The sequence below is a fragment of the Staurois parvus genome, unplaced genomic scaffold (genome assembly GCF_062004578.1).
Source record: "Staurois parvus isolate SC_StPar_1 unplaced genomic scaffold, SC_StPar_1.0 ptg000044l, whole genome shotgun sequence".
In the NCBI taxonomy this organism is placed as follows: domain Eukaryota; kingdom Metazoa; phylum Chordata; class Amphibia; order Anura; family Ranidae; genus Staurois; species Staurois parvus.
The window spans coordinates 1385167-1405678 of record NW_028317840.1 but is presented as its reverse complement, the minus strand read 5'-3'; the positions used below and the strand labels follow the sequence as shown (position 1 = coordinate 1405678).

Sequence of the window (20512 nt, the reverse complement as noted above, 5' to 3'; positions counted from 1 at the left end):
CCTAGTCCTGCCCACTGATTTCTGTATTAAAAGCACTGCTACTGTTGCTGAAACCCTCCCACTGTGATCTGCAGTGTCTGGGAGGGGGAATGCATGAAACATAAATGGAGAATTTGGTGTAGTCAGGGAAGGTACAGGAAGTTTTTTTTATTTTATTTTGTTTACTATGAGGCTGGTGCATTACATTGTAACTGTATTTGGTGCTTATTTTGGCTGTCATACAACTGGACAAGTGAGGACTTGCTGTGTTTTTGGGAATGGTCACATGGCATATTGAGTCATTGACATAAAGAATCATGAATCCTTATACCACCAGCCCTCTGTCAGGTTTCAGTCACTTTTATTAGTGTAATTAAAGTCATTTTATATATTTTTAATAAATGCATAACTTTGCTTAGAATTACTTTCTTATAGCTACAGTAGAGTGCAGCTTTAAACACAGAATGTTCTTTAGTTAGATTTGATATTCTATAATAATTTTTTTCCCCCAGATCTTTGTATGCGGTTTATGACTCCACAAGAAGCATAAAGCACATTTTAGCCTTCCGTTTTGTCCCACCTGCAAAGGTTTTTGCTAATGTAACGATCAATCCGGACAATGCTGGTTTCTGTGTTCCTGCTGGAAACTGCCTGCCGTCGGGACTGCTGAATGTCAGTGAATGCAAACAAGGTATGTTAACTTACCATGCAGTAGAACTAAAGAAGCTGCAGACAGTATGTATTCCACAGAAAGACGGTGTGGGAAAATAAATGGCCATTTGTCACAAAAGATCTGAAAGTTGCACATTCATACTAGGTTTTAAAAAAAAATTAAAGTTCACATTAATACTTTAACAGCTCAAACCCTAAATAATTGTGATTTTGTGACCGGATCATTCAAACATTTCACAGGATGTTGGAATATTTTATCTTCTAATACTAAACATCACATATCAAATCTGATTATTTGCAAAAATATAATGTGTGCACAGCAATATAATAAAGATGCCCATCTGATCATTATCTAATTAACCTGATATGATTTTATGGAATTATTTAAAACCAGTTCCAGTCATATTGAAATTAATAGAATGGAACTGGTATAGTGACTGCCAGAAGAAAACAGAGGGAGTGTATGTAATCAACTGATTATATTACTTGAGTCTCACATGGTCCCAGTGGCGTGGCTTAATTGAAGCTTAAAGTATTACTAAACCCAGGACCCTGCATTCACTATATCTGGTCTTCCACAGTACACGGAAATACAATTATTTTAGTTAACATACACTGCTAAATACCCTTTCTCAACAGCAATATATAGCAGTGTTTTGATGTCTATCAATGTCCGCCCGTCCGAGCACTGGTTAATCTTGTAGGAAGAGTTTTCATTCTCCTCTGACTGTCCTATGAGGCTGCATCACCCCTGACCCTCTGTCTGGACAGTACTGATTGGCCCTGTACTGCTCATATGTACCCTCCCAGAAAAAAAAACAACCTCTCTAGCAATACACACCAAACAGAGCATGTGCAGACTTGCCACTGCTGCTCTAACTATGGCAGATGGATTGGGGCCTTTTTACACAATGCAGAGGATTAACCCCTTTAGGTTCCACAGTGAGTATAACAAGCATGCTTTACTGCATCTACATATTGATTTTACTGTTGGGGGTTTAGTAACACTTTAGCTCAAATCAAAACTTTTTGTCTTAGTTTTGGATAAAATGAGGAGGAATTAAAACTTTTTGCCAAGTCTTAAATGTCATTTGTGCGTCTGAAATTTTTCAGTCAAGCTCTACATGCGGTTTGTAACCCTGTTGACGAGATTTTTTCCCTCTGTTCTTATTCTGACACCCGCAAAGCCAGTAGAATCCTGACAGGGGTTCTAAACATTTGTAGGTATTTTTATTGCGGTCTGTTTCATCACCTAGGAGGATTTCCCCTGCCTTCCTGTTTTTTTTTCTAACACTAATTAAAAGGACAAGGTATGGGGAGGCTTTCCACTATTTCCTGTGATGGAATAACCTGAGAAATCTCCCAAATGGGGGCACAGACAGCAATAACAGTAAGTTTTAATCCCTACAGACTCTTGTCAAAAAGTGAAAAAACATTTGGCTGGAGTTGGTATGTCTGAGATACACGAGTCATATGCAAGCCAACCTGTTTAGAACCCAGTACTCAGAAACAGAATGCTGGGTCTTCATGCCCCCCAGCGAGGATAAGGGTGGTACATTACCAGCTCATGATGTTCAAAGCAGCTGCCTCCAGCGAGTGTGAATTCAATCAGCTCAACTAATGCATTGCCGTAAACTATTGTTGAGGTCATCCACATTTGCATGAAGTATACTGGGATTTTCCTGCCCTACCCAGGCAGAAAGGGGCATGAAAATGCTGACCACTATAATTATGTATAATGCACTAAAATTTGTGTACAACAAAAGTTAGTTGGTTCTCATAAAGTGGGATCATACAGTATGTGCCTTTTTAATGATTACAGACTGTTATTAAACCAGGCTATACACTGCATCAATGAAGAAAATATAATAAATTAGAGGTCTAGAATAAAGTAGCATGCCAAAAATGTGGAAAATTCCTAGGCACAGGAAAAATAACCATGTAAACAAGCATATGGGTGACAGGGCAGCTGCTGTCAGTTGCTACATGTTGGGATTGCAATAGGAATTGTGTGGGTACACCCACATAGGGAGACCCAGCTGCTTGGCACCCACTTTGGGTAAACGTCAAACAAAACTATCATGATAAAAATACAGCAACTTCCTTGAATGGTGTTTGTATAAAAATGCTGTATGTTTGGTTTTTGATCACTGGTTAATTATGTGCATACTTGTCTTAAGTCAGTGACTCAAAGTATTGAGGAAAGAGACTCAGGACAAAAGCCAAGAACCTAGAATTTCCAGCATGAGATGTCAGAAATGACAACCTCTCTATTTCCCTGATGACAAGTTTAATTTAAAGTGAACTTGTTAGGTGTTTTTCTTAATATTTTTAGAAAATCCCAAGGGCTGGTTCCTGTTTTTGGCAGTCCATGTCTCCTTCCTTCCCTCCGTTCCAGCCCTGCAACCTCCAAAATCCTTGGCCATTTGATAGCTCTAAAATGTTTGGTTGCCTATGACCCCTGCTGCATGATGTGGCTCCATTTTCCTGCCTCAGTGTCACAACAGGGCTTAGTAGTTGGAGAATGGTACCATGATGTGCAGCAAGGAACACAGGTAGCAGACACTCCGAAGATCTCAAATGCTGAATAGAATTATTGAGGCTTTAGTGCTAGAATAGAGGGGAAGGTAGGAGACACAGGCTGCTGGAGAGGGCCCTCTGTTTCCTCTTGTACCAAATTGTATTGTAACTGTAATGCCTACCTTCATTTGGAAAGCGCTGTACAAACTGTTGGTGCTATATAAATCCTGCATAATAATAATTATATACAGTGTCTGTGTATGTGTGTGTATGTATATATATGTGTAATATATATATATATATATATATATATATATATATATATATATATATATATATATATATATATATATATATATATATATATATATATATAGTATGCAGCTGCATCCAAGCCTTACATCACCAAGTGCAATGCAAAGCGTCGGATGCAGTGGTGTAAAGCACACCGCCACAGGACTCTAGAGCAGTGGAGACGTGTTCTCTGGAGTGACCAATCACACTTCTCTGTCTGGCAATCCTATGGACATGTCTGGGTTTGGCGGTTGCCAGGAGAACAGTACTTGCCTGACTGCATTGTGCCAAGTGTAAAGTGTGGTCGAGGGGGATTATGGAGTGGGGTTGCTTTTCAGGGGTTGGGCTTGGCCTGTTAGTTCCAGTAAAGGGAACTCTTAGGGCATCAGCATACCAAGACATTTTGGACAATTTCATGCTCCCAACTTTGTGGAAACAGTTTGGGGATGGCCCCTTCCTGTTCCAACATGACTGAGCACCAGTGCACAAAGCAAGGTCCATAAAGACATGGATGAGTGAGTTTGGGGTGGAGGAATTTGACTAGCCTGCACAGAGTCCTGACCTCAACCCAAAAGATCACCTTTGGGATGAATTGGAGCGGAGACTGCAAGCCAGGCCTTCTTGTCCAGCATCAGTACCTGACCTCACAAATGCGCTTCTGGAAGAATGGTCAAACATTCCCATAGACACACTCCTAAACCTTGTGGACAGTCTTCCTAGAGGAGTTGAAGCTGTTCTAGCTGTAAAGAGTGGGCCAACTCCATATTGAACTCTACAGACTAAGACTTCAATGCCATTAAAGTTCATGTGTGTGTAAAGGCAGGCGTCCCAATACTTTTAGCAAGTGTGTGTGTGTGTGTGTGTGTGTGTGTGTGTCATTTTTTTTCTTTTTATTAATTTAAAAATCTTTTTTACAGGTGCCCCTATCATTCTCTCTTCTCCACATTTCTACCAAGCGGATAAATCCGTAATTAATAGCATAGTCGGAATGCATCCTAACCAAGATGACCATGAAACATTCCTGGATATCAATCCGGTAAGAGAAACGTGTAACAAATCAGAATAAAATAGGCCCATTGGTAAATATTGTATATACTATAAGAAACGTGCAGCATCCAGTCCCAGTAAGTCCCTTTAAGGAACAGCAAAGCATACTGGTATAAGAAGTAAACTGACATATTCATTAGGCTTATTTGTGAAATCAGAGTATAGGACGACTAAAGTGCAGAGCGCAGTAATCCACAGCAGCCAGTTAGTAATCGTCACTCACGTGATTTTCTTCAGTAAACTACAATCATATTGGCTGCTATGATATATTGCCCCTTTGTACTGTACAGTTTCAATAATTTCTGTATTGTCTTGCTTGAACAGCTGGATTCCTATAGTTAAAAAAAAAAAGCAAATATAGGAAGTAACATGAAATGTAAGTGACGGTTCACATATGCGAATTAGATGCTTTTTGAACCGCATCCAATCCGCATGAAATGTGAAATAACATTGCTTTCTACGGTGCTTTCATAATAAAAACTGACTAAGCATGAGAGCATAGTTCTCTATCTGTGCTCTCCAATGATTAGACTTGTCCTGACCCCCCCCCCCCCTCTCCCCCCCTTCCACTTGCCCAGCCTTTCACTGGGAAGATCAGTGTGCTGCTGCTGCTTCTCCTCCCCCAGCTCTTATGCAGCTGAGAATAGAGGGAATGTGATATTTTATAAAAAAAAAAAAGGTATTTATAATGTGTTTTTATATCTATATACAAATGGTGGCCTCTGAAAAATGCAAAAACAGTCCCATGAAGATGAGCAGAATTTAACTTTTTGACATTACAATACAAACTGCTTGATTCCTGCCTTCACACACCAGCATAACTACAATAAACTGATCCTAACCTGTGCCTCCCCAACTGTGCAAAAAAGCAAATAAGCTGGTTCAAAAACAAAATCGTATAGCAAGGGGGACAACCAGGACTTCTTCCTGATCAACCACCTTGGAAATATAAATGAAACTATTAAACTCATACGCCTAATATTTACAAACATTGACTTCACTTACTTTTATTATTTTGGACTGCCTTCCTCAAATGGTTGTCTGTACTTTATAACAACCCAAAAAGACTTTTGAGTGGGCTTTAGATCCTTTCTATTCCCAATCAGAAATAGTTGGCAGCAAGGGTGTTCTTTTCCCCCATACTGCCCTGACAGTCGACCCCTTGATACTTACCATCAAAATAAACCTGAACACACAAGGCTATGTGACCCTAGTAATCACAAGTCCTTCCATATTGCACCCTACGCTATCTAAGACATACCAAGAAGTGCCTCTTTTGGAATTATTCCAATATCTACAGAACAAAAACTGCATATAGTCCACTACCAAGTTCCCCAATGTCTCTCTCCCATTTTGAGAGCTTTTGTCTTAGTGTCCCTTTAGCCAAAGGCACTACCCCTCTCCTATTCATAACAAACAGGGAAACGAACATAAGCTATCCACTCTAGCAAAAACAATGGTCACAGATATAGGACATGGCTGCCTGTGGCTTGATAATTGCTTCATTCAGCACAGCCAATTATAGAATACTTTTATGTTGGTACATGATACCTCATAGACTGGCAAAATTTAGAACTGTTAGGGTCAATTCTGTTTGTTGTAGGCTGGCTGGTAAGTGAGCTGGGAATTTTTCTTTGTTGCTTTTTGACATGCGTTGCTCTTCTATGTGCTCCTTGCTGCAAATGCCAGTTATAGGTTTTGGTGGTTGCCATTTGTTTTTACTGGTAAAATGTACCCTGGGAGCCTCAAACCTGTTTCTTTCTGGTTGAAGCTCTCAGGGCACACTACGGCACATGTGGTAGCAATGCCCAAGAATCAAAAAGTTTTTTACCAAGTTTTGGGGTGATTTGCCATTTGTTTGTACAGTTGGTTAATTGGTGAGTGGATGCACTTCATACCTTTGCTACCATTGTGCTACAGCTGGGTGTCCAGTGCGTCCCTGTACCTTTTATGGAGGGGTGGGCTCCCTCCAGGCATACCTACCTTTAATCTATCCATTATTTTATAAATGCACTTACTTTGAAGATTCTCACAATTTATAGTGTTATGGCTGCAGGCCACTGGGGTACCATGACATGGCCTCTGCAGCTTATGCATATATATACAAATACAGGCATACCTCAGTTTAAGAATTTAATTCGTTCTGCGGGACTTTTCGTATAGGGAAAAATTTGTAACCAAAACGCCATTTCCCATAGGAATGCATTGAAAACCAATTAATCCATTCTGAAGGTCAGAAAAAAGTAAACGCTATTAAAATACCGCATGAGTTATTTTATCAAGTCATGCGGTATTTTAGTAGTGACAACCATGTGTTATTGTTTCAGCTGTCAGCGGGGTTCCCAACTGACAGCTAAATATAAAAGAATTGCCGGCAATTAAAAAAATAAACGGCGTGAGGTCCCCCCTCCTATCCATACCAAGCCCTACAGGTCTGGTATGGATTTTGAGGGGAACTCCCACACCAAAACTTAAAAATAAAATGAAGTGGGGGTCCCTCCCAAAATCCATACCAGACCCTTATCCGAGCAAGCGCCCCCCCCCCCCATCCTGAACCATATCAGACCACATGCCCTCAACATGAGGGGGTGCTTTGGGACAGGGTGGGCTTGTCCCCATGTTGATGGGGACAAGGGTCTCTTCCCCACAACCCTGGCCTGTGGTTGTGGGGGTCTGCAGGCAGGGGGATTATTGGCTTTGGCGTGGGAGTTCCCCTCATAATCCATACCAGACCCGAAGGGCATGGTATGGATGGGAGGTGGTACCCCACGCGTTTTTTTTTATTTATTATGGTGCCAGTTTTTAAATGTAATTACCGCTTTTTTTTTCTTCACTATAGCTCAGAGATTCAGCTGTCACTTTACCCCTAGCTAAAAGAATGAAAGTTTCCTTTTAGTTTATTTCCCTGAGTTAAAATAAACAATGTTTTCTTTTAGTTTCTTAGCTCTGGGGAAAGTGACAGCTAATTCTGTGAGCTATAGTGAAGAAAAAAAAAAAGCCAGCAAAATCGGCACCAACATACACTTCGTATTGCAAAAATAAATTTGTAAACAATTTGTAAACCAAGGCATTATTTTCAATGGATTTTCATTCGTAAACCAAAAATTACATTAACCAAGACGTTTGTAAACCGAGGTACACCTGTAGGTACCAACTAAACCTCCGGTTGGGGTGGTTGCCATTTGTTTATACTGGTAAAATTTACCCTGGGAGTCTCAAACCTGTGTTTTTTAATTTTTTTCTGGTTGTAACTCTGCACATGTGGTTGGAATGCCCAAGAATCAAAGTTTTGGACCAATGTTGAACTATTTATATATAATTGATGAGCAAAAACCTGTACAAAGATCTCTTAAATCTACAGCCCCTAGAGTCCATTAAAAATTTTTTTAGGAATGTGACGATATAAAAAAAAAAGAAAAACAAATTAGGTTATTAACCTTCATATTTACAGCTGAAATGCAAACTTTTCCCAAAGCCTTATGGTCAAGCTTTCCTATTACACGTCATGCAAAAGATCATTCTTCAGTTAATAAACATAAAACATGTGGCCATTCTCCATGAATTAGTAAATACATTTAAAATTTGTTCCCTATGGGTAACACAATCTCTTCAAAGATTTTAGTAACACGTTACTAAATATTTGGTTTGTCCATTGCAAGAAAAGGACCTGGTCAAGAACTTGACTGACCCTTAGCAGATTAGCTCCACACCCCTACCTACAGCTATCCTTTCTTAAAACCCATCCCCACCCCCAAACACCCTGCCAGCCATCCCTGTTTAACTCTTCTGACTCCATATTTGACAAAGACAAATTCTCTGGCCTTCCCAGTCAGGTTAGGACCCTTACCATTTGTACCAGAAGACACTATCATTCACTATATGCACAGTCTACAGATCAACCTTGCCTGTCATCTAGGGTCTACAGTATTCTAATGACTAGGGGTGGAGATTGCAGCAGTCTGAAGTTTAGCACATCTCCATTACTTAATTATTCTACTATTGTCTACTAGTCTATGTTATTGAAAGATCTGATTGTGATGCATTTATACCATTTGTCCTAAATAATAGTAAGAACCTGTTATCTATTTGTAACTAATTACTGAAAAAACCTAACAAAAACTGATGATGGCAATAAAGCTAGATTCACACTATATGTGGGTGCAGAACTGCATGTAATCGCACGCTTTCCCACACCTGCATTAAGTCTGCTGGCTAGGTGGTTCCATTCATTATTAATGGCACCCACACGCTATGGAAACCACACTTCTATACCCACCCCTGGGAGTACTTTTATGTTCTGGACAGAGCATGCTGATTTTTGGTGGAGAGTGAAGAAGTGTGTGTTGGTGTAATGGTGGAGAGTGAAGAAGTGTGTGTTGGTGTAATGGTGGAGAGTGAAGAAGTGTGTGTTGGTGTAATGGTGGAGAGTGAAAAAGTGTGTTGGTGTAATGGTGGAGAGTGAAAAAGTGTGTGTTGGTGTAATGGTGGAGAGTGAAAAAGTGTGTGTTGGTGTAATGGTGGAGAGTGAAAAAGTGTGTGTTGGTGTAATGGTGGAGAGTGAAAAAGTGTGTGTTGGTGTAATGGTGGAGAGTGAAAAAGTGCGTGTTGGTGTAATGGTGGAGAGTGAAAAAGTGCGTGTTGGTGTAATGGTGGAGAGTGAAAAAGTGCGTGTTGGTGTAATGGTGGAGAGTGAAAAAGTGCGTGTTGGTGTAATGGTGGAGAGTGAAAAAGTGTGTGTTGATGTAATGGTGGAAAATGAAGAAGTGTGTGTTGGTGTAGCCTTAGTGTTCAGAACGTTTGTGTACATAAGATTGCCAAGTAGTTCACTGGCACTTAGGAATGAAATGTTGATTGCTTTGATCAAGTAGATAGTGAATGCAGAGTTTTTATGCTTGCACCATAACAGATCTAGTTATTCGTTTCTTAATAGATTTGGCCAGATACAGCTGAGATCTGAAGGTTACAGTAACCGAGCAGACCTTCAGGTAGATGTAATTATACTTTGACCACATAAGTCCTCTAAGATATGGTCACCACTTGACTGAATGTTTCAATCAAGGTAATTGACATCTAAACTCAAAGGCTGCGGATGTGGTGATCATGCGCACATATATTGTGTGTGTAAACGTATACACACTGTAAAACTGGCTTTCTGCATGGTACTTCATGCAAAAATTACCTTGAACTATGAGGTTGTACTTTGTCCTAGTTTCAACATTCGACCTAACCTCAAGAGTCACAAGACAGAGAAGTCATACCTTTCTTGTGTTACCACATGCTCATTTCCTTAAAATGTTTTGTCTAATTTAGACAAGCAGAGGAAATAGAAGCTATATAATGTGACGAACGTGAATGTTCATGCTGTGTGAGTGGTCATGTGGCTTGGAAAATGAACTGATGCTGTACTCACTTCAAGAATTCAATTACAAGCAAATAAAAAAATCCAGTCTCTTTAATTTCCCCATTTAATTCCCCCATACACGTGACTGGGTATTCAGCTGTAACCATTTACCTTTATAGATTAGGTTAAGTGAACTTTTACTTTGCAAAAGTAACAGTCTATTAAAGTAACAAAAGTAACAGTCTATTAAAGTAACAAAAGTAACAGTTCCATGGAATACTAGGGTTCCTTTTTCAGCCACATGTGTTCACAAAATGTAAAAGCACTTTTACAAAATATACCAAAAAAACATTTGAAAGTTTATGATGTTGTGTTGGGCTGCATGCGGTCTGTGGGCTGGACACCCATGGGGTAATTCTCAGTGACCACAATTGTCAGGAGCATTCTTCCCACTGACCATCACACTAATATATGATGACTTGTAGATATAGTATTTTTTAGCAGGGGTTCCCTGAGACCGGAAAGTTATTTCAAGGGTTTGTACGTGCGTGTGCGCGTGTGTGTGTGTGTGTGTAAAAGGTTGAAAAAGGCCGGTCTAATCTTTAATAATAAGCTGCATCTAGCAATTGCACTAATTTACTAGAGCTTTCTGTAGTTTCTAATCTGCACTTCTCTATATTTAATTAAATGACAAAAACCTCAAAGAGCAAGCTTGTAAAAAACATAAAAGATCATATAAAAATCCCTTTAAAGTGTTGCTAAACCCAGGAACTATATTCAGTCTTCCACAGTACACAGAACATGGAAGTACAATAAATTTAGTAAATATAAACTGCTAAATACCTTTTCTCATCAGCAGTTAGAGCAGTCTTATGACTTCTATCAGTGTTCAGCTGAACACTGGTTAAAGCTTGTAGGAGGAGTTTTCATTCTCATATCACTGTCCTATGAGACGGTAGGACGCCTGACCCTCTGTCTGGAGAGCACTGATTGGCCATGTGCTGATCACAAAAATCACAAAATAAAATTTCTAGCAATACACACCAAACTGAACATGTGTGGCTTGCGCCCAAGGCTCTGTTCTATCAGCAGATGGATTGGGGACAGTAGAAGGGGAAGATCAGAGAAGACAGGATCAAACATCCTTTTTACAGAGGATTAACCCCTTAGGTTCCACAGTGAGTATAACAAGCATGCTTCACTGCATATACAGACTGATTTTACTGTTGTGGGTTTATTAACACTTTACAGTAAACTGCTGTATGCTTGTAATTAAAAATATGTACGCACTCATGAAAAGCGTACAACATGACATAAATATAACGAGACCTATCTGAAGATGTTTCACATTTCAAGTACAACAAACAGAAAAAATGTGGGGGAGGGGGGGTGTCTGTGACAGCCTAGGCTCACAGGAAATGGACTGTACAATGCTTTGTCAGTGCACCTATGACTCAAAGCCCCATAGAAATACAGTAGGTATTAATGTAGCAAAAGCTGTTTTTTGGTCCTTTGTGCCATAATGTGCAAGCATGTACAGTATTATTTGCACATTATGCCTTCTTACCCAGCAAAGTGATCCCTCCCACTGCTGCAATGTCCACGCTCCCCACCATTGCTGGCACTTTCATGTTCACTAGTCTTCTGAATTCAGGGTGTTCAATCATCTTCGTTGGCCAGGCCAAGATGACATAAATCCTACACATGACCTTGGGACTTGCTTCCTCTTTGCACAGAATTGTACCAAGGCTGGACATGCATGACATGGTGTACACTCAACACAGAAAAACAGCTGACAGGCACGGAGAAGCAATTACTGTATGGGCCCTTTTATGCTTGCGGCTTGCAATGCCACCCCTCTGAAAATTAGATTGGATTGCTTTTCAGAGGGCATTTGACAGGTGCCTAGGAGGTGATATATCACCTCCTCACTGACTGTTTTAACCATTGAAAGTCCACAGTACTACACAGCAACGGTTGCAGTGCAGTCATGGCATGGGTTCACTTGAATGGGTCATAAATCCTGGCTGTGGCTTGTGTACCATCCCTTCCAGCTGCCATGCTAGGTTAAGGTAAGTGATCTGGGGATGGTAAAATCATGGCTCAACCTCCTTATTCTTTCACCCCCTTCCCTAGCTCTGCAAGTGTACAGCCTATGACAGAAGAGACAAACGGGTTGGTTTACTAAAACTGGAGAGTGTGAAATCTGGTTCAGCTCTGCATAGAAACCAATCAACTTCAAGTTTTGTTTTTTTTGTTTTTTTTTTAAAGCTTAATTGAACAAGCTGAAGTTAGAAGCTGATTGGCTACTATGCACAGCTGCACCATATTTTGCACTCTCCAGTTTTAGTAAATCAGCCCCAGAGAGTTTATTCTGTCATAAAAAATGTACGTATGAGTTTTTTGGGTTTTTTACTTTTGCTTGGTTGGGAACTACCCCACTTCACATTTTTTGGGTCAAACACATAAAATCCCCTACATAGCAAAACACAACAGAAGGCATTTCATGCACCCAGTACAGCAAACAGAAAATTGTCTCAGGGTGTAAAGGGCATAGCAGATTTCTTTATTTTATGTTCTCTCTATGTGCCTCTGACACACAGGGTGAGAATTACTAAACCCGGAGCACTCAGAATCTGGTGCAGCTGTACATGGTAGCTAATCGGCATCTAACTTCAGCTTGTTCAATTACCCTAGGTCAGGGGTCTGCAACTTTTAAGACATAAAGAGCCACTTGGACCCGTTTCCGAAGGGAAAAAAAAGACTGGGAGCCGCAAAACCATTGCAACATTTAAAACAAATCCGACACTGCATATATTGTTTCTTACCTTAATGCTATATACAGGATCGTGCAGTTAGCTTCATCCCCCATATAGTAATTCATCCCCCATAGTAATTCATCCCCCATAGTAATTCATCCCCCATAGTAATTCATCCCCCCTATAGTAATTCATCCCCCATAGTAATTCATCCCCCATATAGTAATTCATCCTCCATATAGTAATTCATCCTCCATAGTAATTCATCCTCCATATAGTAATTCATCCTCCATAGTAATTCATCCTCCATAGTAATTCATCCCCCATATAGTAATTCATCCCCCATATAGTAATTCATCCCCCATATAGTAATTCATCCCCCATAGTAATTCATCCTCCATAGTAATTCATCCCCCATATAGTAATTCATCCCCCATATAGTAATTCATCCCCCATATAGTAATTCATCCCCCATATAGTAATTCATCCTCCATAGTAATTCATCCTCCATAGTAATTCATCCCCCATAGTAATTCATCCTCCATATAATAATTCATCCCCCATAGTAATTCATCCCCCATATAGTAATTCATCCCCCATATAGTAATTCATCCCCCATATAGTAATTCATCCCCCCTATAGTAATTAATTCCCCATATTGTCTCAATTCACTTACCTTTGCTCCGCGCGTTCCTCTCGCTGTGTTCCCGCGCTGTGTTCCGGTCTTCAGGGCGGACTGTGAGAGGAGTTCGTCACGCTGCCCCGCCTACATCCTGGCTGCCCCGCCTACATCCTGACAGCTAATGTTCCACGCTCCGTGGGCCGGATTAAAAGAGTCCTGACTTTTGAGGCGGCCGCCCGAGAGGAGGGAGGGGAGCGGGCGCCCGGCACACAGAAGAGCCGCATGTGGCTTGCGATCCGCGGCTTGCCGACCACTGAAACCCTATTGCCTGTCACCTGGTGGGCAGTGTGCTCCGGAGCCGCAGCAAAGATGAAAAAGAGCCGCATGCGGCTCTGGAGCCGCGGGTTGCCGACACCCGCCCTAGGTTCACATCTGTGCGGGTGGTGCCGCTGAGGATCCGCACGAAAATCCGTGCAGCCGCACCACCTGCTCAGAGAAATGCGGACATGCAGGCGGGTGCCATTACTTCTAATGGCATGCCACTCGCAGGAACCAAGGTTCCAGTGCAGGCTGCGTTTTCCAAACAAGTGCAGGGACTTCTTCCTTGCGTGTCACAGGCATGGGAGTCGATTCAAATGAATGGGCTCTTGTGCCGTGCAAAACGCGGCCCGCATGGCAGCATATATGTGAACCGGGGGTCAGCCCTCATGCACACTTGATGTTTTACAGCTGCTGTTTTTGGCTTTTGACCTTTTTGTACAGCCAGTAAACCCCCCAGCATGTTATCCTATGTGTCCATGCACACATAGACTGGGATCAACATTTTTTGGCTGGAAAAAAACCCCCAGGACTAGTGGGATTCTAGATGAGTTTTTTAGCTGTAAAAACATTCTAGCACTGAAAAACGTGCTAAAACGCCATAAACCGACTTTTTTGGATGTTTTTTACCCCCCCCCAAAAAAAAATTTTTTCTTGGTAAAAAAACGCAAATGTGGGAAGACGCTGCTAAATGCTAATGCTAAAAAAAGCTGAAAAACGCACGTTTTTAGCGTGACTTTACACAGCTAATGTTACCAGAGTTATCAAAATGTCCCGTGAGCATGAGGGCTTAAGTTTAGGCAGTGAAACCTGGAAGCTGATTGGTTTGTAGGCAGAGCCAAACCAGATTTTGCACCATGCAGTTTTAGTAAATCAACCTCCACAGTGTGCACTGTATGTGATTCACTTTGGGTGACTTTAGTGCAGGGGCGGACTGACCATTTGGAAACTCGAGCACTGCCCGAGGGCCCGGGGTCAGTAGGGGGCCCCATGAGATGCCCCTGGTACCTTTTTCATAGGCTTTTTTGAGTTTGGGCAGGGACACAGGGGCCCAATGATCCCCTATTGCCCGGGGGCCCCATGAGTTGTCAGTCTGCCCCTGCTTTAGTGATAATCCCTTCCTTCTCATTTCCCTTTTATCCAGTAATTGCCATCTTGCTCTAATCATGAAGAGAACACACTGGGAGAGTGTTAACTGTGCTCTTTCTAGTTTGTCAGGACTTCCTTTATTCTCTCTATACAATGGCTGTAAGGGTTAATCCAAATGTGCAAGACAAGCTCTTCCACATCTGTGACCTTTATTCTAGACTACAGTAATCATTTTTACTTTTCACAATCATGAGTCTGCCTGTTGTAACTACATACTGTGTTATCACTGCTGATCACATGAAGTTTGTGACTCAGCAGTGTTACAATTGTTCAAAAAAAAAAAAAAAAAAGAAAGCCTTTCTTCTCACAATTTATTTTCTAATTATTGCTAATGTAAAGAGAAACTGTAGATGTAATGAGTATTAAACGTGAAATATTGCTTACCATATGTTATTTTGTAGGTGGGTAATTGGGGAGACGGTAAAAATGTATATCAACCACCTTTTTATTGCTTCTTTGCTGTGTGGTCAGTTATTTTTTCTACACGCAGCATGTTTAAAGGAGACGTGCATGTATTTTGGAGATTTTTTTTTCTCTTTTTGCCTGGACATAGGTTTTACCATTGTACCTAATGATGTTCCCCCTGATCTTTCAGCTTACTGGAATATTACTGAGAGCTGCCAAGAGAATGCAAGTCAACGTCTATGTAAGACAAATTCCTAAATTTAGGTAAGTAGTTGTACAGTATACATGCGCATTGGTTTACACTAAAAGGATAGAGTGGAAATCATAGGCATTTCCTTTTCTTTTTTGTTTTTGTGTATGTACACATATGTGTTTGACTGCTTCTTCATGATCCAGTCACAGGCGATAGATGAAAGTTTTATAAATCCCATGGCTGGTCAGAAAGTTCACATAAATGCAGTGGAGCTGTGTATTTTGCTATTTGTCTTTAACAAATGTGACCTGCTGTGGGGCCACTCATCAAGAGGGAGGAGTAAGGAGCGCAGGAAGATAAGAGGAGGATCAGGGCTGCTCTGTGCAAAACCATTACACAGAGCAGGTATGTATGATGTGTTTTTTTTTTTTAATATATATAACAGAGTACCTTCAGTATCACTTTAAAGCGGGGTAGGCAACCTTTGAGAGATGGCGATCTACCTGGGCAACATTGAAACGATCAAAGATCACCAGGGTGCACCGTCCCTTAAAATATAAGCTTAGCCTACCTTAAAAGTTAGATTCAGTGAGAAACTCCGCATTCACTTTCATGCGCATTTTCTTATGCCTGGAAAGTAATTGGTCACCCTCATATGTCTGATGCCGGAGTTCATCATGAAAGCAGAACATCTGGTACTGCAGGCTGATTTTCTTGACTAGTTTCAGGCCTGGCTATCTGCTCTGACATCTGGCTAGTGCAAGTATAATGCTGGGCAGCATCAAGGGCTTAGTTGGATCTAGGGCAGTGTACAGAGGTCAGTAGGATGTAGGGCAGCATGTAGAGGTTAGTAGGATGTAGGGCAACATGCAGAGGTCAGTAGGATAGTGTGGAGAAGTTAGTAGGATGTAGGGCAGTGTGCAGAGGTCAGTAGGATGTAGGGCACAATACAGAGATCAGTAGGATGTAGGGCACAATACAGAGATCAGTAGGATGTAGGGCAGCGTACAGAGGTCAACAGAATGTAGGGCAGTGTGCAGAGGTCAGTAGGATGTAGGGCACAGTACAGAGATCAGTAGGATGTAGGGCAGTGTACAGAGGTCAATAGAATGTAGGGCAGTGTGCAGAGGTCAGTAGGATGTAGGGCACAGTACAGAGATCAGTAGGATGTAGGGCAGTGTGCAGAGGTCAGTAGGATATAGGGCAGTGTACAGAGGTCAATAAAATGTAGGGCAGTGTACAGAGGTTAATAAAATGTAGGGCAGTGTACAGAGGTCAATAAAATGTAGGGCAGTGTACAGAGGTCAATAAAATGTAGGGCAGTGTACAGAGGTCAATAAAATGTAGGGCAGTGTACAGAGGTCAGTAGGATGTAGGGCAGTGTACAGAGGTCAGTAGGATGTAGGGCAGTGTACAGAGGTCAGTAGGATGTAGGGCAGTGTACAGAGGTCAGTAGGATGTAGGGCAGTGTGCAGAGGTCAGTAGGATGTAGGGCAGTGTGCAAAGATCAGTAGGATGTAGGGCAGTGTGCAGAGGTCAGCAGGATGTAGGGCAGTGTACAAAGGTCAGTAGGATGTAAGGCAGCGTACAGAGGTCAGTAGGATGTAGGGCAGTGTGCAGAGGTCAGTAGGATGTAAGGCAGCGTACAGAGGTCAGTAGGATGTAAGGCAGCGTACAGAGGTCAGTAGGATGTAAGGCAGCGTACAGAGGTCAGTAGGATGTAAGGCAGCGTACAGAGGTCAGTAGGATGTAAGGCAGCGTACAGAGGTCAGTAGGATGTAAGGCAGCGTACAGAGGTCAGTAGGATGTAAGGCAGCGTACAGAGGTCAGTAGGATGTAAGGCAGCGTACAGAGGTCAGTAGGATGTAAGGCAGCGTACAGAGGTCAGTAGGATGTAAGGCAGCGTACAGAGGTCAGTAGGATGTAAGGCAGCGTACAGAGGTCAGTAGGATGTAAGGCAGCGTACAGAGGTCAGTAGGATGTAAGGCAGCGTACAGAGGTCAGTAGGATGTAAGGCAGCGTACAGAGGTCAGTAGGATGTAAGGCAGCGTACAGAGGTCAGTAGGATGTAAGGCAGCGTACAGAGGTCAGTAGGATGTAAGGCAGCGTACAGAGGTCAGTAGGATGTAAGGCAGCGTACAGAGGTCAGTAGGATGTAAGGCAGCGTACAGAGGTCAGTAGGATGTAAGGCAGCGTACAGAGGTCAGTAGGATGTAAGGCAGCGTACAGAGGTCAGTAGGATGTAAGGCAGCGTACAGAGGTCAGTAGGATGTAAGGCAGCGTACAGAGGTCAGTAGGATGTAAGGCAGCGTACAGAGGTCAGTAGGATGTAAGGCAGCGTACAGAGGTCAGTAGGATGTAAGGCAGCGTACAGAGGTCAGTAGGATGTAAGGCAGCGTACAGAGGTCAGTAGGATGTAAGGCAGCGTACAGAGGTCAGTAGGATGTAAGGCAGCGTACAGAGGTCAGTAGGATGTAAGGCAGCGTACAGAGGTCAGTAGGATGTAAGGCAGCGTACAGAGGTCAGTAGGATGTAGGACAGCGTAAAGAGGTCAGTAGGATGTAAGGCAGCGTACAGAGGTCAGTAGCAGGTAGGTCAGTGTACAGGGGTCAGTAGGATATAGGGCAGCATGCAGAGGTTAGTAGGATGTAGGGCAACATGCAGAGGTCAGTAGGATGTAGGGCAGTGTACGGAAGTCGGTAAGATGTAGGGCAGTGTACGGAAGTCAGTAGGATGTAGGGCAGTGTACAGAGGTCAGTAGGATGTAGGGCAGAGGTCAGTAGGATGTAGGGCAGAGGTCAGTAGGATGTAGGGCAGAGGTCAGTAGGATGTAGGGCAGAGGTCAGTAGGATGTAGGGCAGTGTACAGAGGTCAATATAATGTAGGGCTGTGTACAGAGGTCAGTAGCAGGTAGGACAGCGCACAGAGGTCAGTAGAATGTAGGTCAGTGCACAGAGGTCAGTCGCGTAAAGGGCAGTGTATAGAAGTCATCAGTATGTAGGGCTGGGGTCAGGATGGCAATGTATAGGGGGTCAGGGGAGGCATGGTACTGAGGGATCAGAAGGGCATGATGCAGGGGGGTATGGTACTGGGAGATCAGGACAGCTGGAGTGTCAAGAGAGCATGGCACTGAGGGGAAAATTGGGGAATGTTATTGGGGGGGGGGGATCAGGAGGGCCTGGTACTGGAGGGTCAGGAGGGCACAGTACTGGGGTGTCAGGAGGGCATGGTGCTGGGGCATCAGGAAGGCTTGAGTGTAAGGAGCACAGACGTTTTCCAAATGCAGAGTGGTGCCGTGAAGGTGTAGTGGCACCACTGCTACATGACCTGGCTCTGATCAATGTCGACAACCCTATCTCGCCTTCCCACCTGGTACCACCTACAAGCCTTGAATCAGGGAGGAGATGAGCATGGAAGAAGAAGAGCTGGAGCATGTTTGGAGAGGAGGCCGAACCCTCCCGAGTTATTCCGGAGGCTTTCCCCACCCTGCAGATGCATGTATTCAAGGGGTGGGGGCTGCCTCTTCAGCCTAGGATTGGGTGAGCGTTCACCTGCGCCGCTTTAGAGCTCTGAGTAGAAGACCGTGTTGGCCAAACTGGGCTGTGTTATCAAGCTATCCATCACCTGTCTGAGGTCGACAGGTAGCTCGGGATCAACGGGTTGACAACCCCCACTTTAAAGCATGACTTGTGTTATATTCAAAGCAAATCCATCCATCCATCCATCCATATCTCCATGGTTTATTTTTTTAGTTTTGAGAAATAATTTTGAAAAACACCCCCTAGCATTTTTGGCCGTGGCCATCTTGAGTAAGGATAGATGATTCATTTAGCATTTACTTCATGGAATCCATCTGCCTTTAGTTCAGGCATGCAGGCAGAAGGATGTGATTAGCTGAGAAACCCCCCCCTCAAGACACCAGGGATGTATGACATCATTTGCCTAGGCCTGGAAACCAGGAAGTAACTGAAGAAATGTGAAAAAAAAGGTTAAAACAAGTAAATATGATATACTTTCCTATCTATTTACTAATACTAGCAGTATAAAGATTAAAAATAGTCAGTGTTGATTGAGAGAATGAAGTTCCACTTTAATTTATCTCTACACTATTATAAACAAACTAGGCTGCTCAGCAAAAGTGACAGGAATTGGGGCAAATAACACTTCACAAAACTGCTGTTGCATCTACTTCAGGGAGTGCATTCATAAAAAATTTGTTCGATGAATGTCACAAGCATTTGTGCATGAATTTTGGCTGTCATTTCTTCAATAGATTAATTCATATGAGTGTCATCTCCATCTAGTGGCAAAAATGTGGTAATCGTATCGTAAAATATACTGCATTACCACAAAATACAAAAAGTAATTTATACTGAATGCTACCACATACTGTTTCCAGAATGTAGTACGTATCCCAGTAGTGTTCATAGGGCCCCATTCACATGTAAGTGCTTGGAGCTCAAAGCTCCAAAACACGGGAAAATCAAAATCCCATATAGAGGCATCAGTAGCTCAATGCCTGATGCTCCAATAGCTACAGGAGCTGCTTTTGAAGTGTTTTTCGCTCTGTGGACTTCAATAGGAATGCCTGTGAACACTTGAATCAAGCATTTTTTTTCTTCAAGTGTTATTTTAGCCTGGAAAAACTCGTTCCCTGCCACCCAGTGTGTTCCATTGACTAAAAAAAAAATGCCTGATGTTAAAATATGCATGTAAAACTCTTGAAATATGATTCTTAATGGCTTGTATTTATTTATTACAGGTACTTATATAGCACTGTCCATTTACATATACATTGTACATTCACATCAGTCCCTAACCCTCAAGGGGTGTACAATCTAAGGTCCCTAACTTAAATTCATACATACACATACTAGGGACAATTTAGACAGGAGCCAATTAACTTACCAGCATGTTTTTGGAGTGTGAGAGGAAACTGGAGTACCTGGAGGAAACCCACGCAGGCAAAGGTAGAACATGAAAACGCCAGTCAGGTGGTGTTGTGGTTGGGATTCGAACCGACGACCCTAGTACTGCCAGGTGGAAGTGCTAACCACTTAGCCACTGTACTGCCCAAAAATGCTCAAATAAAAACCCCTAGCTGTAATCATGTTTCATGCATGTTAGGATGTATTAGGTAAATGAATGAGCCTTCCCATTCTTCAGCCTTGTAAACATGAAAGTACCTGAACAATCAACTCATTTAACTTTTT

At 42.3% G+C, this 20512-nt stretch overlaps 1 protein-coding gene across 2 annotated transcripts in view; it reads left to right on the top strand.

Moving 5' to 3' along the window:
• SCARB2 (scavenger receptor class B member 2) overlaps nucleotides 1-20512 on the top strand; it is a 93366-nt gene that overhangs the window by 56911 nt on the left and 15943 nt on the right. For both annotated transcript variants that reach the window (XR_016308756.1, XM_089663732.1), the window contains exons 7-9: nucleotides 492-670; nucleotides 4383-4501; nucleotides 15297-15370. Coding sequence is in view for 1 of the 2 variants with exons in the window: in XM_089663732.1 (XP_089519858.1) it covers nucleotides 492-670; nucleotides 4383-4501; nucleotides 15297-15370 (372 nt within the window). In the remaining variant the exon portion in view is untranslated. The remainder of the gene's footprint in view (nucleotides 1-491; nucleotides 671-4382; nucleotides 4502-15296; nucleotides 15371-20512) is intronic.